General features: G+C 41.5%; 1 protein-coding gene across 4 annotated transcripts in view; it reads left to right on the forward strand.

The window, feature by feature from the left end:
* The window catches only part of CDIN1 (CDAN1 interacting nuclease 1), a 535,942-nt gene that overhangs the window by 306,516 nt on the left and 203,397 nt on the right, over positions 1-26,029 (forward strand). For all 4 annotated transcript variants that reach the window (XM_089671290.1, XM_089671292.1, XM_089671291.1 and 1 more), the window contains 2 exons: positions 8,444-8,509; positions 20,098-20,203. In XM_089671290.1, the coding sequence (XP_089527416.1) occupies positions 8,444-8,509; positions 20,098-20,203 (172 nt within the window). The remainder of the gene's footprint in view (positions 1-8,443; positions 8,510-20,097; positions 20,204-26,029) is intronic.

Genomic DNA, 26,029 nt, shown 5'->3' on the forward strand with positions numbered 1-26,029 from the left:
CTCACCCAGCCAACCTCTGCCTCTCCCGTAGAACATACCCGCCGCTGGGGAGAAGTACGGACTGGTCCTTCTCCCAGAAATCCTCTCAGCCGCTGGAGAGAAGACAGGGTGGCTGGGCCGCCTTCATCCTTCTGTGGGGGATCTGGGCCGACTGCCCAGCATCCCTGGGGTATCCAGGTGGTGGCTGTAGTTGCTAGGCAGAGGCCAGCGGCGCTCTGCCCTGTTGCCAGCACTTCTGCTGGGGACCCCACATCTGCTCCGGCTAACTGTGGGGGAGGGAGGCCGGCTTCCTCCCCTCCCAGACTGTGGATCTGCTGCTGGGATGGAATTCCTCTGTCACTGTCCCCCTGGTGCACAGATCCTGGCTTGGGAGGGAAAACAGTTTCCTCCACTCTGACTGACTGTGGGGGAGAGAGGACAAAAACCTCCTCTCCCTCCTCACCCTGGGCCTCTGAAATTACCACAGGCATGGAACAGAGGTCCTGGACCCTCTGTCCGGTTGTCAGCACTTCAGCTGGCGGCTCCCCGGCTGGTTCCTCCTCAGAAAAGAAATCAATCAAATCCCCAGCCTCTGCAACTGGTGTTTGGGGATCGGGGCTCACCATCTCCTGTCCGTGGAACTCAGGAGACATTACCAGTGCTGGGCAGAGTTCAGTACTGTTTGGCTCTGTTGCCAGGTCTACTGCTGGTTCCTCCTCAGCTGAGAGGTCTATCAGATCCCCAGTCTCTGGAATTTCCACTGATGACTCTTGGGCATGCGGCCGAACATATCCTAGCAGCTGCCTGTATGCCCTCTCTAGATCCAGTTCTTTCTTCAGCAGGTATTCCAGATCTGGTTTAAGTTCTGAGACCCCTGTGAGACCGAACATAGCCTCTCTGCCTTCTCGTAACTCTTTCAGAGTAGGTTCTCCTCTATCGCCAAACACAGAAAGATTTGTAAGGCTCTCCCACAGCAATCCAGGCCCACCAAAGTCATGTCCCTCAGGAAAGCATTCTGTTGCCTCCACTAAATACTCCTGCTCTGCGCACCACCGCAGAGCCCGATATCTATTGTCCAGTTGTATTTCCTGCTGGACCAGCCTGTCCAACTCAGTCATCCACTGCTCCTGGGGTTGCTCTCTCAGGAATGGCATCCGTAAATTCCGATGGTCCCTGGCCCTCTCCTCTGGGGTTGGATACCACTTGCCTTTGTCCATACTAGCAGCCTGGACGGCTCCTCTCCAAAGCACCTCCCAAATCCGCTGCCTGAGCTCCAGGTACTGATCCGTAGACACAGTCCTGGGGAATGTTGCAAGAACAGTCTGTAGCAGCCCTGGGAACTCTGATGCCAGGTCCATATCTCCACTGGGGTGACTGACGTATTTTCCTGCTCTTGAATCCCGGTGGTGGTTTGGATGTGTTTACAGTTGGAAGCACAATCCCACCGCTTGCCACCAATGTAACGGAACCGGAACCCAGACCGCACTGAGTTTTTCCGTTATAGCACAACTTCCCCTGTCCGAACACCATCCACGGACCACACCCTTGAAATCCCTCAGGAAAATAGACAACACCCAGCTCTTAAAACAGGAAGCCAACAACCTTTATTTTTCACAAACAACATGTTTTATACAGAGGGCGGGGAAACACATCCAGGAACAGGACATACATCATCAGCCCACCCTCTCAGTGGGAAGGGCTACAGTATAGGCAGGAAACACCTCATCACCCCTCCCCATCCAACCAGACACAGAACAATGGGATGCAACCATGTGGCAAAGGACATTGACCAACCCCCACACCAATACACAAACAGTACATCCCATAATAGTTGGGTGGACAGGAAGACACAGCACCATGGGGGGGGCACATGGCAGCGACAAAGGAACACACACTATACACAATACTGGGACATTCACATTCACACCCTGTACCCCTTAACAGGCACAGGGTGGGTTAAACATAATGAGGGGGACATGAGCTGACCAAGCGGTCCCCCCACCCCCAAAAGTCACTCCCGTCACACCCACCATGGGTACATTACCACTACCTGCAACTATGACATTGGATTACATCCCTCTGTCACACTTCCACACATCCTTATTACAAAATACCCTTTGAACACACTTGCCAACATTCTCCGTGGTCTCATTTCTGCACTTTATGCTTTTCTTAACAGCAGGATTTCTTTAACATCCCTTTCTTATGTGACTCAATGGAAACGAGATCTTGGTTCATCTATTGAGGGTGAGGACTGGAGCAAGGCCTGGAAGATGACAGTGAAATGTTCTTTCAATACCGCTACTCTGGAGGTCGCCTACAAAGTTCTCCTGCGGTGGTATTGAGTCCCGACTCGGATTGCTCACACCTATCCAGGTGGTAGTGATAGATGTTTTAGGAACTGTGCTCAGAGTGGGGATGCCCTGCATATTACGTGGTCATGCCCACATTTGATAGACTTCTGGCCTGGGTTTTCTGACCTGCTGCAAACACTGTTTCATATAACTGTCTGCAAGAATGCCAGGTTGGCCCTTCTGCATTGCCCTATTCCAGGCTTTTTCACACTTCAGCAGAAATTGATTTCCTACCTTTTCATCTCTGCCAAATGTACTATAGCTCAAGCCTGGAAGACCTCTTCGGTTTCCTTCCAAGGTGTAAAAACCTGGATGACTGCCATGATGATTGTCCCTGATGACAGACCAGATGTTTAGCATCCTCAAAGATTCACGTCCAAAGTTCCTTAAAGTTTGTGAACCCTGGATAAACTATTCCTTTCCATCCTTACCTCCTACCAGTTATGGCCCCTTTAGCCGCTGCCCACGCTGGCCCTAGATCTGTGATATCTTTTCCTCCCTGACTTTTCCTCTTTCTCTTGTCCCTCTCTGTTTCCCTACATTTCCCTTTCCTCCCATTTCATTCTGCATCCTTCTCTTTTTCCTCTTTCTGGGTTGATACTTCCCAGTGGGGATTACTGCCTTATAAAGGACAACTGAGTGATGTTGATATCAATGGTTTTGATTTTCCTGCCAATCCGCCTTCGTTATGGTTAGCACTGCGCTGACCTATTAGTACACACTACTATACTGTATCAACATATGTATGTGATTGCTTAACTCTGCCCCTGCATGGGCATATTATGAGCCTGTTATGTTCTGAAAACTTGAATAAATATATTGAAACAGAAAAATCCTCCTACAAGCTGTAACCAGTGCTCTGCTGGACACTGATAGAAGTCACAAGACTGCTGTAACTGCTGATGAAAAAAGGTATTTAGTAGTTTATATTTACTAATATAGTTGCATTTCCATGTTGTGTACTGTGTTTGACCAGATAGAGTGAATGTAGGTTCCTGGGTTTAGTAACACTTTAATGTGTGTGCAAAGGCAGGCGTCCCAAGACTTTTGGCAATATAGTGTATAATAATACTATAGATTCCAGAATCGGGGATGGCTGCAGTACCTCATAGAGGCACTATTCACCCCCCACACCTGCAACTGCTTCCTTCAACACCACCCACTCATATTTTGTCATCTACACCCCTTTTCTTACCAATAATTCTGAAACTGACCCACCACTGCAGCTGCTCAACAACACCCTTATGCTCTCACCACCCCAGCTGCCCCCCAACCTCATCCTCCTAAACCATGCTGGCATACTATGCCCCACTCTTATCACCTCTCCCACATGCCTCCCTTACCTCTCCTCTGCACTCTCTGCTACTGCACAGATACATGCCTCCGCACTCACCAACACTGCATCAGTGCACACTCCTCCACCACATTGACACACCCCTCCGTATTTACACTTTTGCCAGTATATTATAACAGTTTTTAGAGGTTCTATTCCTATATATGACAAGGTGGGGAAGTAAAAATGTAATTTCTAGGACGATGGCTAGGAGAGAAGGTCAGTACTGCCAGTTTTTAAGAGAGTAATATGTATTTATGAAACTTTTGAATTATAATACATATTTGGCAATAATAGCTTATTTTATTTTTATTATTATATTCTTGTACATTCCTAACTCAGTTACTCTTGTGATCTTTTTGCAATATCAGATGAGTGTTTTCTATGTTTTTCAGTGTTCTTAGTTGTAAAATATGACATCCATTCCCTATGCTTAGTCGTCAACTCAATAAATGTTTCAGGGTGCATTAGTTGCTCCATCCTACAAAATACACGTCGTTTTTTTGGAGTGGTTTACTCTTTCCAGATATTTGTGTGAGGGAGTGAAGCTATTCACATTGAGACTTGGCCAGTTTTGGATAGTGTATGTGTGTAGAAAATCACTCGGGGTACTGGAACTCCATTGATGTGAATACTGTGATCCTACAATACAGTGCTGCTTATACAGTATATATTTTTCCTTTTCTAGGAAACCTATCATAGATAAAGTTCCTTTTGTAGAAAAGTAATGACCAACAAAAATGACACACTTAAGCGTAATTGTATACCCTTATGTATTTAATTAAGTGTAAAAAAAAATACTGGTGACATATTTTAGGCTAGTGATCATTGTCCATTTATTATCCCTGTGTCTTTCACATATACAATTGATTATTGTCACAAACTAAAGCCTCCTGCCAAAGAACCTGATCTAAAGTTGCTGCCTTACAATAAGCTATGTTGTACTCGGGTACATAATTGGTAGCAAAAAACATTTTCTAAGGCTTGTCTCACATTTAAATATACTTAGCTGTCTACAGATGTCCTGCCTTGCACATACTTACTAGATAATGTGATTTCCTTAACAGCCTTTCTGCAAATATATGCAAAATAGATTTTGTTCATATGCTGGAGTATTTTATTCAGGCCTTTAGGTCACTTCAATTCATGTTAAAGTAAACCTCTCCCAAACTAGGGCAATGCAAACTGAACATATGATGAACAATATAAGAGCATGGGCTGTCTTCTGCGAAAACTGTATGTCAAACTAATGATTTGAACCAAAGATATAGGCAACTGAAGCTATGTGCAAATTTTGACTTTTTTCGTGAGAAACACTTTGCCCATGTTATTTTGCCTTCCAAACCTCTCTTTTGACCAACGAGGCCATCCATCATTTTAAAGAACCAACTGAGAGGCTCACAAGGTTGGCAGGCTAAGCTCACTTTAATCTAAAAAAGTCAAGATGAACATTCAGTGTCCATTCCTGTATGGGTAAATCTAATTAAACTGCCTTATAGTTTTCACTGAAGATAACCTTTGCTTATTCATTTTCTCATCACATGCTACTTGAATTACTCAGGTTTGTGACAGATTTACTTTAAATATGATGATCACATACAGAAGGAGTTGCTGTCATTGTAAGATTGGATTCTCCATCCCATCTGTTAGATATCCAAGCAATTATTGATTGGGCACACTGTTTTTTTGCTCCTCATAAATGCAATTATTAGCTGATTAGTTGAAAAAATGCCTCAGCTCAAGCTTTGTGTCATTCCATGACAACTCCGTCTAGACTGGGGTCTTTGCATGTATTCTGACAGCAAAGATAGCTCCTTGTGTGAATGAATATCTTATGGAAGTGAATTATGGAAATGGTGAACTTGCATACTGAATTGTACTTCATTAATTTTTTCCCCCCAAATGTTGAATGTTGCCCTTAAACAAGACATTATAAAAGTGGTATTAAACCCAAAACTGTATTATATTGCAGCTTACATTAATGTGGTGGCTGCATCAGTTTTCCATTCTTTGGCATTTTTTCCTTCTATTTTCACTTGGTGATCTGGTCAGCAACACAACTCCTGTATTCGTGAGATGCCACTTTGGAGGAAGGAGCCAGAACACAGCAGACAACAGCATTGTCAGTCTGGGGGTTGGAAGTGTTAGATGTACTAGCAGATTCAGAAATACTAACAAATTGAAGCCAAACTCCAGCTCACACTTTAAAGTCAGTTACAGCAAACATTTTTTTCTTTTTTGGGATAAAAGTTTTACATATATAAAAGCTAATCATTTTAATCACCCCTGTCAGTGGTAAATGGAGGGCCTCATCCATGTAAACTGATGCATTCTGCTGGGGAGCTTGAACTTTTGAAATTCAGAAGAGTTGCTGGCTGAATCATTAGATGAAAATAGGAAAAAGCCTAAAAAAGGAAACTATGACATCCATCACATCTAAGGATTGGTAAGCTGCAATATAATAAATGTTTATTTTGGGTTTAATACTGCTTTAACTGTCTGTTTTCTAAATCCAAGTTTTCAAGACAAGAAGCAAGAGAAGAGATAACATTTTTGGGAGTGACAGGAGAGCAAAGTAAAAGTATGTACTGCTTATGGAAGTGACATTGAAGTAAACTTTTCATCTTGTTCTGCATGGGCAAAGCACAGGTTTGCTTTAAGTGTAAGTACATGTAACCTGGTTCCATGTAAGGTCTGAGCTCAGTTTCAAAGCAATTGCACACTGCTACTAGTTTTCACATCAGGCTATGGGTTCCCTGCAAGTTATGTGCCAGGTCATGTATCACAGCTTCATCTTCATTTTCAGATACTTTGTAACACCTTTTAACTTCTTTAAGTGGAACTAGAGCCAAAACCTATTTTTCTTTGTTTTAAATAGAGTGGGGAAGACTTGTACATGTTTTCCATTTCAATTGAATTCTGTGTTTGATAGCATCTCTTTCATTACCTGTCCAAGCGACACTGGTCACCAAGAGAAGAATTAAAGAGACATATGTTTCTTTTATGGGTACACATTAAAAAAACCCACAATTTTTAGGTAAAGGGTTTGAACCTATGTCAAATTTTTACTGCTGTCTGTGTCCTTGTGGTAAAGGTTCCATTCCCCTCCAGTCCCAGGGAGAGTGGCCACTGCGAGAAGGAGTCTAGAAAAATCTCCACAATGGATTTCCAGACCTCCAGGGAATAATAACCAAGAAAACTTTTCCAGACGATATGCTAGTGTCCTTCATAATGTCCATGGACACAATAAGACCAGGATATTGCAAAAGTCTCCTATTATTGCCATTGGTATTTTGACCTGACATAAAGCAGGTCAAGGTGTGAAAGAAATTGTCAAACTAGAGAGAATTAGCAAAGCTAGATGAGAGGTGAGGATATTGGCTAAGGTTTTAATGTCTCTATTTGGCAAAAAAACTGGTTTCCTCAGAAATGACCAGTGTGTTCATTTTAGTTAAACTGGGGAGAGACGTGCTCTCTAGGAAGGCATGGGCATCAATGGGGGAGTCCATGAGCACTGCAGAGTATAAGGTACAGAAAAACAGCACAGGTTGCCCTGCTATAATGCTAGCATGTCAGTTTTTGCTCAGCATTGAACCCATTTAGAGGAGGCCCAAAGGGTGCTCAGACGCCATGGTCTGATATTCAGACAGACCCAGTGAGATAGATAGTTGGAGAGAGTGTGGTCTGATAGGGATAACTTATATCCAAAAGTAGGGGTAGCACCTCAGCTGTGGCAATTGCAGGGTCCATCCTGTAGATGGTACTATACATACCTGATAAGCAGAAGCACTTCTAAGTTTCCTGGTGCTTACGGTGCCAAATGTCAGTGTATTCTTAGGCTCTGTACCAGTTAGAAATATAGGTTATTCAGATGGGGGAAGGCACAAGCTACCTAGGTTAGAATCAAATACAGAATTAGAGTCCCCAATTAGTAGTGTGGGACAGGAGGGAACTGCATTTGGTACTAATGTAGTTAAATATGTCTTGTTTCACTGGCAGTGGAATGTGCACACCCACCAGAAAATTGACAAATATTACACAATGCATAATCACATATCAACCTCCCGGGTCTAAAACCACCTTTAAACACTTGAATGATAACACTCTGTGGATCATTATATAGACACACCCCCTTGGATAGCAAGCATACAAAACACAGAAGCCCCTGGATATCCATGGTCTCTTCAGCTCTACATGTAACTTGAAGATCCAAGAGATTATTAATAATTATACACAGATGACAGCAAAGTCCATATATAGATAGAAATTGGTGCATAAGAAAAAGAATTCCAGTCCAGAAAGAAGACCGTTTCCTTCCACCCAAATAAATTGGCCTCTTACCAGAAGGTCTAACCGCCCAAAGAGTCGGCTAGCATAAGCATTGTGACTTTCTGCGAGAGGTTGGATTTTCTCAAACAACTGTTCCTAGATAGGGGTTACAAATCTGAGGCCTTCCTTCAATCTGATGCTATATCATGGGATGATATGTTGAGACCAAAACAGTCGGTTGAGGTTAATTCCCCTTTCAATTATGCATTTTGCACTAACTCCACGCAACTGTGTTCTAATCCCTCTCCATGCTATCTAAAATTAAGATAAAAAGTTTGCCTTTATATTTTAATACAGCTGGATCATTATTCAGCCTGATTTCTTTAGTCAGTTTTTTTTCATGGTGGATTGCTCCATCAAGCTTTTCAATGGTACAAGATTAATTTATATGCTGGTTTCAGAAGTAGGCACGATGTATCAACAAACATGTTTCTGGTCTTGTTTGCAGATGAAGATCAACTGCGTCTGAAGGGTTATGATAAAACTCCAGACTTTATTCTGGAAGTGCCAGTAGGTAAGTCCATCACATTGTTTTATTTTCGCTCAAGCTTTACCAATATTGTTTTGTGTACAGTAATAAAAAAAGCACAAAGAAAACTTCCACTGGAACAGCCAAATTCATAGATAGTGGTTATCCATAAAAAATGTGTACTTTTATACTTTTGTCCTATATTATTTTCTCTGCTTAGTGTATGTATGCATGTGTGTATCAGAATATTAAATAGTTTTGATCATTAAAAATCTTTTTTTCTGTTGCCTTAAATTGTATTTATTTAGTTATTCTTTTGTTCATTATGTTCCTGGAGGGGATGAAGATTAATATTAACTATTGTTAACTATATGGTTTACAGGTTGGTTTTCACAATGATAAAATAATGTGACTGTTGCACTGACCTCCATGTACTAGTCATGATGTGAAAATGAGCTTTACCATATGAATTTTCCCCTTTTGTTAAGTTTCATCTTTTATGCTTCTGTGAGCCTATTGAGCAAAACTTGCTGTGTATCTTAAAAAAAACTCTGTTCTTCATAAAATAAGCCCATACTAAGGCAGAGCGTGTACAGGCTAGTTTTTGTTAAAATTGAACAAAGATTTCTTGAACATTGAAGGGATGTTGGGTGAATGTTAAATATTTATAAATAAACAAAATATATATTTTGGCAATAATTTTAGGGTGCTTAGTTCTACTTTGAACTTCAGCAGTTAGCATTTAGGTTGTAACTGCAATGTACCCTGGTAAAAAAAAATTAAACAATCTGCAGCCTATGATTTTCCATATTAACATCCCATGTTGACTGGTATCTTCTGGGTTTTGTGCTGTTAGCAATCATTCCATTCACACCTGATCTGGGGGACCGGCCTGGCCGGTTATTCCATCGCAGACCCACTGCATGACAAAGCAAAATGACTTGTCTCCTGTGTGTCCAATTCAAACCACTACATTGTGGAAGTGTGTGGGCATGATGCACTGAAAAACGTAGTGCATGCACTACTTTTTTTTTTTTAGCTCACTGTAGTGCAATTGGAGGAACCATCTCGCACCGCGTGCCGGCCATTTGCACTTTAAGAAAAGTCTGTGCGACATTTCAATAAATTTCTTTTAAAAAAAAAAAAAAGAGAGAGACCAGTGCGGTGATCTAGTGAGCTCAGCGGCTGGTGTGAATGGACCCTTAAGTAGAAGGGGTTATGCAGCCACCTTCAAGTACTCAGATGACTGGACACTGACCAATTAAAATTGGAAGGATGACTCAACATAACACCTCTTACTACCAGCAAGCCTCATTTTTTTAATGGCGTCCTTAAGATTTTTTCTTTTTTTTTTTGTTGTCCTAGCCTTTTACTGATTTTTCTGGCAGGTCTGTAGCTGCTGATAGTCACTCAGGTTTCCATTTACAAGCTTTCTAGATTGGTTGGCTCCTTGGCTGTATGGGTCAGCTTGTACTGTTGCTGCAGGCACTAGATCCTGCATAGGAGCTCACCTAGGTATGCAGTGCAGTGCATCGAGTTAGCCACAGGGTACTATACAGGTCCAAGGCCATGGGACTACCACCTGGAGTGACCCTGTCCTTGAAGAACACAATCTGAGAATAAGGGAGAGAATTCTGTGACTGATCAGACTCTCTGCCATTCACAGATCATGTTACAAACAGTATAATAAGTGAAAGTACCTTTCTCAATGGAGGAGGAAGAACTAGAGGGCATCTGTACTGCTGTTCAGACCCAAAGCTTTTAACCATTGCAGCTCCAGAAGTTAAGAGCTAGGAAAAGGGCAGGCATCCCTGCAGTGCCAATTTCTCTAGCATCCAGCTGCCTGCACAACGTGGGACATACTGCATTACAGGTAAGTGATGTAACTTAAAGTGATACTAAATCTAAAAACATTTTTTTAAGGTAAAAAATATATTTAAGTTCCCTGTGCCCCCCCTTCCCTGTGTGCAGGGGAAGAGAGGGGAGAAGACATCAGCGCTGTGCACGGCTGCATTTCTTTTCTCCTTGCTTCCTCTTTTCACTGGGACTTGAACAGCAGCAGAATCCATTGGCTCTTGCTGTCAATCAAGTGCGGTGAAGAGAACGTGGTTGGGGCGCGGCTAAGTTCTGCTGTGTGTGTCTATGAAGCGTGGCTCCATAGAGACACAAGTCAGGATGGAGCGTCAGGAGCATGCAGCATTTGTTCCCATAGAAAATGGCTTGCTATGGAAGGACACACAGAAGAGGAGTCAGGATCACCGGCAGGGCACCCAAGAAAAAGATGATCAGGGCCACTCTGTGTTATTTTAATTAGAAAAACGTTTTTGCCTTTAGTAACACTTTAAGTTGTAGGGATTTTTTTTTAGCGAAACTTCAATGTTAAAGCAATATTTTCTCTGGCTGGCCCTGCTATGCAATTTGCCGTTGCCACCAGGCCTGTCTGATAGACTTCATTTGTCCAGTCCAGGGACATGGCCTGAATCCCTGGGTCCATTCCTAAAAATCCTGTTGTCTTCTATCCGTTGGAGCTAGCAGACACCCTCCACCAAATTTCCAGTATGAGCCTTCTTTCTGTGCATTTGTGAAGGATGGTTTTGGTACTGTTTTTGGCCTGCGGGACTTCCCTACCAGAAATGTCTTGCTGAAGTGTCTTTTGAAGGACAGCTACTACTTGGAGACTTCTCATACATTTACATCAATGAAGCATCACAATCTCAGTGAAGCTCACAATGGCCATCTCCACATATCACAGTGGTGGGATACTTGTTGACTCTCTCAGCCATCTGGGCACAGGACCTTTTGAATGCCTGGGTCCACAACATTGTCTCTAGGTGCTACAAGGTAGATCCTTACCTCCACATGCTATCAAGCTTGCCATCCTCCCCTCAAAAGAGGGCGAATCTTCACATTGCTCCTCTAGAAGCTTGTCTCACAGGACATCATTGCCCCAGTTTCACAGATGGAGAAGTTTCAAGGATTCTACACCAACCTGTTAACTGTCCCCAAAGTGAAGGGAGACATTTATCTCCTTCTGGATCTGAAAAAGCTCAACAAATTCCTTCAGGTTCAAAAGTTTTGTATGGAATCTGCCAGGTCAGTCATTGCTTCCTTTAGTCAGGGGACCTGCCATCCTCTGTGGACATTAAGGATGCCTAAATGCACAGGGCAAATCAAGGCTACTTGTGTTTTTCTATGGGCACATGACATTTCCAGTTTGTTTCTCATCCATTTGGCCTGCCCACACCACCTCACACCTTTACCAAAATGTACACTCCGGTATCCCCATATTAGGATAACTACCTCCTCCTAAAGAACAGTTGCTCCAGGCCTTTTCAGCCAATGTCTGTCTGATGGTCAGACTCTGAAGAGGTTAAGATGGATCATAAAGGACTTCTACATGCATAAACTTATAAAAAAAAATGTGCTAAACCACAAAAGGACCAATTCAATATTAGATGCTCATTCTTAAAAAAACAGTCCACCAGTGCAATCTTAGTTTTCTTATCCTTTTCTTTGTGCTTCATTCAAAAACAAAGCTTTGTACTCCCCCTGTACGCTCGCACTCACTAGAAATTGTTGACCTAGTGCATTTCATCATGTGAGTCTTACACTTGTTGATTATACCCTCCTGGGTTTTTTTCAATGGATATCCGCCTCTGTACACCTCTGTTATTGTTTTTCTGCTCTTTCCACCACAGCTGTGGACCTGATCCTCCTGGGGGCTTTTACCTCTCAAATACATAATAGGGCAATACAAGGAGGAGCCGCCATAGTGCGTAAAAAATGTATTGAATAAAAGAAAAAGCCATTACACTCACATATGTGAAAGGATAAGAAAATAAATTGCTGCGCCTCCCACTCAAATATATCCATCCAATATATGAATCTATAAGGATAAATAACCACAAAAAAATGTGTTTTGAAATTAATCCACAAAAGAATAATAACTAATACTAACAGTGAATAAATAATATCTATTGATATATATACAATAAGTGTCCATGCATATACCGTGAATATCTTTTCTAAATTTCCATATAGTATATCACTGCATTCACATCTGTATAAATATAAACCACTTGTAGACCCGGAACTCCCCCTGTTCCATGGACTGGAAGTGCCTTCACTTCCGACCCGTGGAACGAATTCTGTGGTGGTGTTCCATAAATCTCCTTTGAACCTTTCAGGGATATCCTCTTAGATGACTTCTCCTGGCTTTTTTGGTAACTACGATGTCTGTCACATGTGCCTCTGTGTAGACGGCTATCTATTGTAAGGAGCCGTTCCTCATTCTTCACAATGACAAGGTAGTTTTACGTTTTCTTCCTAAGGTGGTATCAGTCTTCCACCTCAATGAAGACGTAGTACTACCTTCGCTATGTCCTGCTTCAAGGCATCCAAAGGAAATTGCTCTTCATTGCCTGGACATAGTCAGAGTCATAAGAGTATACCTCAAAGCAACAGCTTCAATCAAGGAGTTGGATTCCCTGTTTGTCTTATCCTCAGGACCTCTCAAGGGAAATCCTGCTTTCAAGTCCATCATCACTTGATGGGTAAGAAATCTGATTGCTAGAGCTTATGCTCTCAAGGAAAAATCTCCTTTTTCACTTTTACGAACCTACTCCGCAGGTTGGTGGAAGATTTCTGGACATTCCGTCACCAGACTTCTGCAGCCAAGCATTGTAAGAATGCCACCTGGTCCTCTGTTTCAAAGTTTTACCAGTTCTAACAATCTTCTGTGGTTGCAGCTGTCACCAGCAGCACTCTGAAGTTTGGTCTTGTTGACCCTTGTTGTTGTTGGACCTGTTAGCACAGTTCTATTTGCCTATGTGTTGGAATTATAGATAAAATGGCGCTGGAGAAATGGCCATTGTGTAAAAGTGACAGTCCATAAAAAAGTCCAGTAAAATATAAAGGTCCAGTAAATATTACCGAACTGCAGTATCCGCAACAGCGAAGAGTGAAGCTGAAAACTTTGTAGGTATATACATGTATCCTCTTTTATTTGCCTACACTATATTGCCAAAAGTATTGGGATGCTTGCCTTTACAAGCACATGAACTTTAATGGCATCCCAGTTTTAGTCCGTAGGGTTCAATATTGAGTTGGCCCACCCTTTGCAGCTATAAGAGCTTCAACTCTTCAGGGAAGGCTATACACAAGAATAGGATTAGGATTAGAAGTGTGTCTATGGGAATGTTTGACCATTCTTCCAGAAGCGCATTTGTGAGGTCAGGCACTGATGTTGCACAAGAAGGCCTGACTCTTAGTCTCTGCTCTAATTCATCCCAAAGATGTTCTGTTGGATTGAGATCACGCCTGTCATGTTGCTCCACCCCAAACTCACTCATCCATATCTTTATTTACCTTGCTTTGTGCACTGGTGCGCAGTCATGTTGGAACAGAAAGGAGCCATTCCCAAACTGTTCCCACAAAGTTGGGAGCAAACAATTATCCAAAATGTCTTGGTATGCTGACGCCTTAAGAGTTCCCTTCACTGGAACGAAGGGGCCAAGCCCAACTCCTGTAAAAAAAAAACCCACACCACAATCCCCCCTCCACCAAACTTTACACTTGCACAATGCAGACAAGCAAGTACCATTCTCCTGGCAAATGCCAAACCCAGACACGTCCATCAGATTGCCAGACAAAGAAGCGTGATTCATCACACCAGAGAACACATCTCCACTGCTCCAGAGTCCAGTGGCAGCATGCTTTACACCACTGCGTCCGACGCTTTGCATTGCACTTGGTGTTGTGAGGTTTGGATACAGCTGCTCGGCCATGGAAACCCATTCCATGAAGGTCTCTATGCACTGTTGTTGTGCTAATCTGAAGGCCACACGAAGTTTGGAGGTCTTTAGCTATTGACTCTGCAGACAGTTGGCGACTTGTACGCTGACCCCACTCTGTCATTTTACGTGGCTTACCACTTCGCGGCTGAGTTGCTGTTGTTCCCAGTTTCTTCCACTTTGTTATAACGCCACTAACAGTTGACCGTGGAATATTTAGCAGCAAGGAAATTTCACAGATAGACATATTGCACAGGTGGCAGCCTATCATGGCACCACGCTTGAATTCACTGAGCTCCTGAGAGCGACCCATTCTTTCACAAATGTTTGTAGAAGCAGTCTGCATGCCTAGGTGCTTCTCCCTCCCTTCTATTCCTTGGTTACTCTGTACTGCTTGCTACTAAAACTGAGGATTCACAGAGTGGGATAGGTTTATAGGGGAGGTACCTAGGGGCTGTGTCCTCAAAAGCTTGCCAGCATTCAGTTATCTGAAGGTACCAGCCTATTACCCAGGGTCTATAAATATTCAGCCTGTGTCTTGTACTGGACTCCATCACATAGAATTTACAGTTAAGTCAAAATTCCTGCTGAAATACAGTGCTACTTATAAGTGCTATAATGCTGAAACGACATTCATCCAATATCCATTGCCTATTCAGAGGATTTTTGTTAAATCTTCCTAATAATCAGCACACATCTGGTGAGTTCAAACTTAACTCAGTTTTAACGCTGTTTCCAACATGTTTGTCAACCCTCCTGAACCTTTCACACCAACTGCTCTGTTAGTCCACTTGCATGTTTGTTACATGTGAGGGTAGCAATCAGAAAAGAGTCAGCTTAAGGGCCTGTGTCAGTTGGCTTTGGGATTGTGTCAATGGCATCCGTTTGACATCAGTTTGAGACACTTCTGAAGTCATTCAAAATTCACTGATGGTAGAGTTGAATGTCTGAACACAGCTGCAAACACTCAAGAGCAGCAGTTGTTTTGTGATTTTGATTCTATTTTTTGAAATCAACTGAGATGTGCTGTTAAAAGTCTGATAAGTCACTGGAAGATGTCCCCTCCATTTTTGATGCCGATACGGGTTTCATGCACACTAGCTTAAAAAAACACCAGTGCTCTTGGCAGAAAAAATTCAAATTTTGAAAGTTTTTTTGGACGTGGTATACTTGGATTTTGCAAAAGCGTTTAACACAGTTCCCCACACACGGCTAATGTGTAAGGTAAAGTCTACGGGCTTCGAAAAATCCTTATGTAAATGGTTAGAAAACTGGCTAAAAGATCATATTGAAAGAGTAGTGGTTAATGATTCGTACTCTGAATGGTCTAGGGTTGTCAGTGGTGTACCCCAAGCTTCAGTGTTGGGACCCTTACTTTTTAATATATTTATAAACAATATAGGGTCTGAGATTAAAAGTACTATTTCAGTCTTTGCAGATGACACCAAGCTGTGCAGTGGAATAATGTCCTTACAGGATGTCTTCAACTTACAAGCTGACCTCAATGCACTGTTTAATTGGGCAGCTATGTGGCAAATGAGGTTTAATGTTGATAAATCTATAGTTATCCACTTGGGGGCTAAGAATATGCATGCATCATACATACTAGGGGGAGTACAACTGGGAGAATCAATGGTGAAGAAGGATCTGGGAGTTCTGGTAGATCACAAGCTTAATAATGGCATGCAATGCCAAGCTGCGGTTTCTAAAGCGAGCAAAATTCTCTCTTTTGTATTAAAAGAGGTATAGACTTCAAGGAGAGAGATATATTTTACCCCTGTACAAATCATTAGTAAAACCTCATCTGGAATATGCAGTTCAGTTTTGGGAACCAATTCACAAAAAGAATAATGGGGAACTGGAGAAAGTACAGATAAGGGCAACCAAACTGATAAGAGGCATGGAGGAGCTCAGCTATGAGGAAAGATTAGAGGAACTGAATGTATTCTCTTTTGAGAAGAGGAGATTAAGGGGTATATGATCAACATGTATAGATACATCAGTGGTTCATATAGTGGAGTCAGTGTAGATCTATTCCCCATTAGGTCATCAAAGAGGACAAGGGGGCACTTTTTACGTATGGAGGAAAATAAATTTAATCTCCAAACATAGAAAGGTTTCTTCACAGTGAGAGCTGTGAAAATGTGGAATAGACTCCCTCAAGAGTTGGTTCTGGCCAGCTCAGTGGATTGCTTTAAAAAAATGCCTGGATTCTTTCTTAGATACACAGAATATAACTGGATACTAACATTTATAGGAAAAGTTGACCCAGGGAAGATCCGATTGGCTCTCGGGATCAGGAAGGAACTTTTTTCCCTGCAGAAGCAAATTGCATCATGCTTTGCTGGGGTTTTTTTTGCCTGCCTCTGGATCAACTGTGGGTATATGATTATAACTTTTTTTTTTAATTGTTGAACTGGATGTAACTATGTATGGGCACTGTGTTTGTACAGCCCTGGCCAAAAGTTTTTAAAATGACACAAATATTAATTTTCACAACGTCTGCTGCTTCAATTTGTTTAGATCTTTTTCTGGTATACTGAAGAATAATTACAAGCATTTCATAAGTGCCAAATGCTTTTATGGACGATTACATTAAAGTTACTAAAACCACAACAGTATGAAGAGTATATCAGCTCGAAATGCACAGCCTTCCTTTTGGAGCATCAATCTTTTAAAGGGGGAGTTTAGGCCACGAACATTAATTGATGTTATGTTAATCATTCTGTAATTCAATGTCTGGGTTGGTGGAGTAGAGGAGTTGTTTCTTGACATGTCGAGATAGCTTGGAGAAACTTGGTTGGGAAAGAGAAATTTCTGCTAGTTTGGTAATATGGTATTGGCTCGTTCATTGATGAGGGTGATATTTTCCATGGTGTTTTGTAGGTTTCAGGTGAACAGTTGGTACGGATGGTCGACTGGTGGTGCAGGAGGGGGTGGAAGTGGGAGGGGTAAAAAAGACTTGCGAAAAATGCAAGTAACATGAGTAGAGTAGTGTGCTACTTCAAAACAGGGGGGTGTGAACAAGCATTGACCGTGAACTAGGTCATGCCAAAAAATGTCTTGTAACGAGAGTATGTTCGGTAAGGGGCCAATTGCCAGAGAATATTAGGTTGAAGTATAGTGTCCGAAGTGGTATGGTTTGGGTGGATAGAGAGTGTAGTGAGACCGGTTTACTCTGCCTCCATTTGTTGCATATTGGTAGAGGTGGATTGGTGGGGTTCCACGGGTATTATATTCCATGTCTTTAATAGGTCGATGCCTGCTTCTATGTTCCTGATTGTATGTATTCTGCCCTGGTGTTTGACGGTCAATTTTGTGGGGAAACCCCATTGATAGCCTATTCTGTGGTTTTGTAAGGCTTTGGTGATGTTGACCATCTTTTACGGTTGAGGAGTGTGGCCTTTGACAAATCCGCGTATAATCTGATATTTGCATGTGATGGCGGGAGCGGAGGGGGGTTTCTGGCTGCTGCCATTATTTTTTCTTTTATGTGGTAAAAATGTATGCGAGCCAGAACATCTCTGGGGATTGACGCTGATAGGAATGCGGGTTTGGGTATTCTATATGCTCAATCTATGGCGAGTTCCATATTTGAGAGAGAAGGGATGAGGTGTTTCATGTATTGTTGGATATACAAAAGTAGTGTATCATTGGCGATATTTTCAGGGATACCTCTGAATTTAATATTGTTGCGTCTTGAGCGATCTTCCAAATCTGCTAGTTTCAGGTTTATTTGCTCAATTTCAGAGGTATGATCAGCATGTGCGTCAATTAGGTCGTTATGCGCTGTTATTATGTCTCCCATTCTCGTTTCAGTATGGCGTAATCTGTGTTCTTGTTGCTGGACCACGTTTGAGATCTGGGATAATGATGCTGACATATCGCTATGTAGTGTTTGTCGTAGGGATAAGAGCGTGTTTTTCATACAAATTTTGGTGATAGGCTGGTCAGATGCAGGAAAAGATTCTATCAAAGATGGTTCTGCAGTGTGCTGAGGTGAAGGAGGGATGAGAGGCTGACAGACAGGTGAAGAATCTGAAACTAGACGGGGTCTAGATTTGGCTGGGCTGCTTGTGGTGGGGGACAGGGGAGGAGATAACGCACCCGGGTCCCCAGGGTACAAAGGAGAACGTAGCCTGATGTCCAGATGCTGGGATCTGTTGTCCCCCTCATGGCTGCTGTGTCCTGTGTCCGTGCAGCCGGCGCCATCTTGGTTCCCTGCTGTAACAGCAGGGAAGAATTGGGTTAATTTCCCTGGCTGTCCAGGGGTTTTGCGGCGGCGAGGCATGGATAATGAGGGTTGTACACCCTTAATTTGCTTTGACAGGTGACTTACAATTGTTGGAGTTGGGCTGAGCCGCGTTGTGTTTGGCGGGTGGACGGAGCAGTGCTCAGAGCTCGTCCATCCAGGTGCTGGCCGTGCATGCGCCTCCCTAAACCCACAACAGTAAAATCAATCTGTATATGCAGTAAAGCATTCTTGATATACTCACTGTGGAATGAATCTAAGGGGTTAATCCTGTGCATTTTGTAAAAATGCTGTTTGATCCTGACTTCTCCGATCCTCCCCTTCTTCCAGTGTCTCACTCTGTACATGCTTAGTTTGGTGTGTATTCCTAGATAGGTTTTTATTTTTCTTGGGAGAGTGCATGTGATCAGCACAGGGCCAATCAGTGCTGTCCTGACAGAGGTCAGGGGTTCTGCAGCCTTCTAGAGCAGAATGAAAACTCCTCCTACAAGCTTTAACCAGTGCTCTGCTGAACACTCATAGAAGTCACAAGACTGCTCTAACTGCTGATGAGAAAAGGTATTTAGCAGTTTATAGCTAGTAAAATATTTGCATTTCCATGTTCTGTGTACTGTGGGAGACCAGATATAGTGGATGCAGGGTCCTGGGTTTAGTGACACTTTTCATGCAAAGAGTCAATATTTGCAGTGTTCACCCTTCTTTTTCAAGACCTCTGAAATTCTCCCTGGCATGCTGTCGGTCAACTTCTGGGCCATATCCTGACCGATGGCAGCCCATTCTTGCATAAGCGATGCTTGGAGTTTGTCAGAATTGGTGGGGTTTGTGCATGCAGATGTACTCACACCTACCTGCTGTCATTCCTGAGCAAGCTCTGCACTGGTGGTGCCCTGATCCCACAGCTGAATCAACTAGGAGACGATCCTGGCGCTTGTTGGACTTTCTTGGGCACCCTGAATCCTTCTTTACAACAATTGAACTTCTCTCCTTGAAGTTCTTGATGGTACGATAAATGGTTAATTTAGGAGCAATCTTAGTAGCAGCAATATCCTTGCCTGTGAATCCCTTTTTGTGCAAAGCAATGATGGCTGCATGTTTTTCCTTGCAGGTAAATTAATAATTGTGTTATTCTCAAAACTTTTGGCCAAGGCTGTAAAGAAGTCGATCTTCTGATCGACTTCTGTACAACAGCCCTGTCATATTTTCCCTGCTTGTTTAGTGCTTCAGACTATATCCTGCAATGCTGACCAGTGTATTCTGGCGGTTAGAAAGTCTTCCCCTGTCAGAATACAAAGACACAGCGGAGAGGATTCCCCCATTCTCATCAAGTGTGTGGATAGGGGAAATGAGTCCGTTTTTTCATTCAGCCCACTGGTTGAATGAAAACAAACTGACTCCACGACAGGCTGCCTAAGGCAAGGATCATTAACAGCTTATGAGCTAATGTGATACACTCACAGTAAATTGGAACAACAAATAAAAATATATCATTTTTCCACCTCAAACTTTAGGTATTTCACTTTAGGTATTTTATTGTTAGAAATTTACTTCTAAATTGGAATGCACACTAAGACATTCTGTTTGCTGTGCAGCTGTGGATGGACATGTTATTCACTGGATCGAAAGTAAAGCTTCCTTTGGCGATGAGAGCAGTCACCGCATGTATCTACAGGAGCAATTCTGGAGCTACTGGAACAGGTGAGTCTTTGGCTTACCCTAAAGCCCTGTACACATGATGAGAATATTGGACGAACAATCGTCCCGGTTTTTTTCGTGCTTTTTTTGCATGCTAGCGTGATATCGAAGTGAAGAGATTCCTAAGGTTACTAAAATTCTTGGAAAAAAAAAATTGGAAGTGATGAAATGTATTGTTTTGCATTTGTATTGCACTTTTGGACAAAAACTGTTCTGATCAAATGAAAATCATACAATTTGATATCATACGAGAAAAATGTCCGTGCTTGTTCCTTCTAATAATTTCCGATGAAAGCTGTGTAACGATCAGATTATTGTACAATCTCTTCAAAAGCGATATTTTTCTGATTGTGTGTACTAGGCTTAAAGCTGACTGCGCTTATTATAGTCAGATTTTACAATCTATGTACAATCTGCTTCAGATTTACCAACAACTATGTGCTCATACCTTTATAATTGATGTGTGTATGGTGTAGCGCTGCTAAAATTAAAACATATATCCAAAAGTGCTTAACCTTATTGTGAACCAATTAAAATATTTATACAATAAACAAATATATTCGGTGATTATAGCACTCAGTGATTCCTTATGGTGAAATATATATCACTGGATAGGTGATTATAATATACGTGCAAATAATATCTTCAATATAGTGCTTGCAACGCACACTGGTAGTAAATAGTGATAAATGTCCACAAGCAGAGCAGTTTTGACCATGTGGAACTCAAAACAGCATGCACAACTTGTAAGTGCTGGTGATGGGTGAGAATCCTATAGTGGCTAGCGTGCCCGCTCACCTTCCCCCTGCGACCCGCAGGGGCCAAAAAGGCTTTTGGATCACTCCAGGATCCTACTAGTTATCCAAGTTAGAAGTGACTTTGTTGGCTCTAAACAGACTCACTCCTCCTCCTTCCACTTATCCTCCATGAACAGACACCAGTATATAAGCTTATTGACTCATATAGATATATGGACCATGCAATAAGAACACAGGAAATCCTCCATAGTGTAATACTGCTTCTTACATTTATTGTAAGCAAAAAAACGCCAAGTGCACACTCACTTTTAGCTGGAAGTTTACAGAGCATTATAGACACAATAATAAATCAAAACTCTATAACTTCCCACAGAAAAGTCAAACTTTCACCCTTGAAAGTGCAAAATGACATAAACCTTTTCAATAATCTACATACACTCTCTCCCGCAGTCTCATACTGCTAACATAATGTCCATAATACAGTCCATAATCCAAAATTGGAGATCCAAAAATAAACATAAAATATTAAAATAAATAACTATGGAAATGATAAAAATTATAGTCCACGCTTTCCAATCTTCCAACTGTGTAAATGTCCAAATCTTCCCTTCAATCCAAAAGCACCTCAAAGAAAATAAACTAGATATAGTGCATTATCTTTAGTAAAATAAAATTATAAGTGATGTCATGCAACCACACTGGTGATATTTAACTACTAATACATAGACATCATACATGTGAAGTGAAAATCAACACACCACTTCACTAGTGGTCCTGTGAAACAACCACTGCAAAACGTGAAATATCACAAAAACCACAATAAGTGAACAGTGAAAATTGTGCCAAAAATAAAGTGCCACCACTCAGGGTCCCCGTTCCTCGCAGGACAGATAGGAGCAGACTCAGTGGAGTAATAAATGTAATAAACACAATTTATTCAAAAGCTTACATTATAAAAATACCGTCCATCCTTGCTACAGTCCGTTCACTGTTGTGACTATCTCAAAATGGCCGCGCTGCTCCTTCTGGCTCAGCGTCTGACATCACAAAGCTGACGCGTTTCGTCACTTCCGACTTTTTCACAGGGTCGTGACGTCAGACGCTGAGCCGGAAGGAGCAGCGCGGCCATTTTGAGGTAGTCACAACAGTGAACGGACTGTAGCGAGGATGGACGGTATTTTTATAATGTAAGCTTTTGAATAAATTGTGTTTATACATTTATTACTCCACTGAGTCTGCTCCTATCTGTCCTGCGAGGAACGGGGACCCTGAGTGGTGGCACTTTATTTTTGGCACAATTTTCACTGTTCACTGATCACTTATTGTGGTTTTTTGTGATATTTCACATTTTGCAGTGGTTGTTTCACAGGACCACTAGTGAAGTGGTGTGTTGATTTTCACTTCACATGTATGATGTCTATGTATTAGTAGTTATATATCACCAGTGTGGTTGCATGACATCACTTATAATTTTATTTTACTAAAGATAATGCACTATATCTAGTTTATTTTCTTTGAGGTGCTTTTGGATTGAAGGGAAGATTTGGACATTTACACAGTTGGAAGATTGGAAAACGTGGACTATAATTTTTATAATTTCCATAGTTATTTATTTTAATATTTTATGTTTATTTTTGGATCTCCAATTTTGGATTATGGACTGTATTATGGACATTATGTTAGCAGTATGAGACTGCGGGAGAGAGTGTATGTAGATTATTGAAAAGGTTTATGTCATTATAGACACAATCCATAGGTGTACTGCTGGGTCTCTGGAGTACCAAGATGGCGCCGGACCGGAAATACCAGAAGTACGTCACCACGTTGCTATGTCTACGCGTTACGCTGCGCTTCACGCAGCTTCGTCAGGCGTTTTTTTGCACACATCAATTCATCAATTTATCATTTATCCATCTAAAAGGAGAGGATCAGGTGTTGGCGGCAGCTCAGTAGATTAAATTGAACATAGCTGTGCAGGAGTTTCGTACCGTTCATACCTTTTATAATCCCTTCAATTTATGTCAAGTCAGGCACTTCTTGTACTGTACAGTTGTCAATGATTGTACAATCAAATTGTAATGTGTGTGGCCAGCATTAGTGTGGCACTGGACACTTGTACAATTACAACAGTTACGCTATCAGTGTCTGTTAAAAAACTTTCTCTGACTAGCCAACAACTACAGAGATAACATTGTCATTTGAGCCCAGCTGATGGCCTTGCTGCTTATGACCCTAGGTTCTCTTAGTGCCGAGATATTAAAGGAATTCATTGGTAACATTTTGACTTGATATGTACAAGGGTTCATTACCTCTCTGTAAAACCTATATGCCTAAACACAGTGCAAGAGTAGGCCTAACAGGACAGTCCAGGTTTGTTACCAAATGTGTAACTAGAGGCAGTGATCCCCTAGCTTAAAAAAGAATTTCATACAAAAAGTGCCAGTTATTAGCTTTGACTGTATGAAATCTCTAATGATGGAATATGGGGGCTGCCAGTGACCACAACTCCTTCTAAAAATGCTAGTTGCCTGGCTGTCAGGTTGATCCCAAAGTTTTAATGTGTTCAGAGACGCTAATCTGGAAAAGGCATGCAGATCCAGAAATTTTACTTCACTTTGACCTTCTAAGCTGCTTTCTTGTCTGTTCAGTATTAAACCCATAGACAACTAAGCAACTCGTATTTGTCAACTCTTCTGCTCTGACAACCCCCAAATTTCTCTCAGTACAGATTTCCTTACATAAACAAGATCACTTTTTTAATGTAAATTAAGTCAAACATTGTTTCAAGCATTCAGAGTAATAATATAGTTTTTGCAACTATTATTAGTCTGTCATTTGGGTTACAACTATTTTTGTTTTGTCATTTTCTTTCATTTTGTTACTTCTTTTAGCTAATACAGTTTCTCTAATTGTCCTGTTCACCAGTTTTCCTGGGAATGAGAGTGGGTGTAAATCCAAATATTTGAGTTGCCACCAGAACAGGAATAAAGGAGAAATCGTCAAATGGGGACACTTGTTTTTGTGTCTGTGGAGAAGTTATAATCTTCTCATTGCAAAGATTACTTCTCACTCCTGTTAAGTATACAGGGCAGAAAGTGAAATCTCCCTAAAGGGACATATAGGAAAATAAACAATCCTCAGACATTTTAACCATCCTCTAATGCTTTAGCTATACTTTAAAACTTCTCTCTTTAGAGTTTGCAGTGTGCTTATAACTGTTTGGATGCTGGGGTGACCTATGTCTACCATGCTGGGTACTGTGGGGTGACCTAAGTTTACCATGCTGAGTAGTTTTTATTTGTGCAGTCTATATGTTTAGCATGACCAAAGAACTTTTAAATGTGATTTATAAAAGCTTGCAGCCAAGTTCAAACAACTGTACAACGAGTCAAGTGTGTGTTTGCATGCACTACCTAACATAAAAAAATGACAACTTGTTTTTGTGGGTGACTTCACCACTGTTAATTTTGTAATAGGTTTAAAAAGTAGTCCCTGTATGTTTAAGGGTGCATTCCCCGGTTTTTATGCTCAGATTTATTTTTTTTAATCCTGCTTGGGCAGATCCCAGCAAAACATACCTTTCCCTGGGATACAATATAATGCATAATACAATGCATGTAAAACACATCAAAACAAAGTGCATTATAAATGTACAATAAAAATGTAACCTTTCTCATAGTCATTTTTAACTGCTATTTTTCATCGACCAGTAGCCTATTCCTTTGACTGAAAGATTCTTATTGTTGCAATAATTCTTACCTAAGGTTCAAATATCTGTGTTAGTAGGTGCTTCAAAGCATGCTTTAAATAAAGAAAAAAACACCAAATATCAAATCAATGCATTTCAATAGATCCTGTTCACATTTCTGTTCCTGTAAACCCCTACTGTGCATTTACATTCTGTGTAACCTTACCGACAAGGCCTACTGAAATCAATAGAAGTATCTGAAAAGCAAATCAATAAAATGTACTACAAATAAAGTGCAGTACCATAAGTATACAAACATGTATGGCGAAATGTATTTTCAAAATGCAGAGATGTGACTCTTGATGGAGTTTATGAAATCAAGTCACCAGCTCACTACGAGTCCTTTGACAGCCTAACAAGATGCCTGCCAACTCTGTAACTGTTTTCATATTAAGAAGCTGGTGCAGTTATTGCTCTCTGGTAATGTCTTTGCTCCTCACCATAAGGAACACTTCATTTGCAGTAATTAAGAGCACTCAAGCATTTTCATTGCCCTGTTGATGAGAGACTGGGCATTGAAGTATCATCAAGGCCATGCTCGCACTATAATATGCAGACATTTAAACTTGGCTTACCCTTATAGGTGCTAATGGCATCTTTATACCTGTGCCAAAGGGACATTTATTTGTTTGTTTGGGCCTCTGGAATTCCACGTCTGATTTTTTCCTGTGTATCATTAAGCACTGGTTTTTTTTTTATGTTCTCTCATTTAATGAACAGCTTTACATTTGGTACAATTGTCCTTTAAAGGCTAACTATGTCTTTTACACCATGTTACATGTTACACCCGTATTTAGGGGTGACAGTGACATCGTGTGGGGCTCTGCCCACACAGCCACATCATTCAGTCACAGAGAACTGTGAGTGAATGAACTACAAGTCCTGTCTGCCACCACGGCAGACAGGCTTGTAGTTTTCAATACAACACAAATGTGGCTCCTTCTCTTCTCTGTGTGCCACCACAGGAATCCACTTCCTGTAGTGGCACATCTGCAGGTTCTTTCCCCAGCAGGCCATGTGTGTCCATTGAGACACACAGCAAGGCTCGGACCCGCCCCTTGCTCTCTGGTCACAGGATTTGATTGACAAAAGCAAAAATAAAAAGTAATGGTGAGGGCAATCTTGATACAAAAAACTTATCGAACCATAACCAACATGCAAATATAAAAGTCTTAAAGAAAGTTCATATGATAAGAAAAAGGGGCTTGAGAAAGAGGCAGGTACCTCGAAACGATGCCTAGAGACCTAGTTTTATCTCATGTGGATCCAGAATTCTTCTTACAGCAGCATTTGACATTGTGGCAGCACGTCTGGTCTGCCATG

Source organism: Staurois parvus, unplaced genomic scaffold (genome assembly GCF_062004578.1).
Source record: "Staurois parvus isolate SC_StPar_1 unplaced genomic scaffold, SC_StPar_1.0 ptg000104l, whole genome shotgun sequence".
Taxonomy (NCBI): Eukaryota; Metazoa; Chordata; class Amphibia; order Anura; family Ranidae; genus Staurois; species Staurois parvus.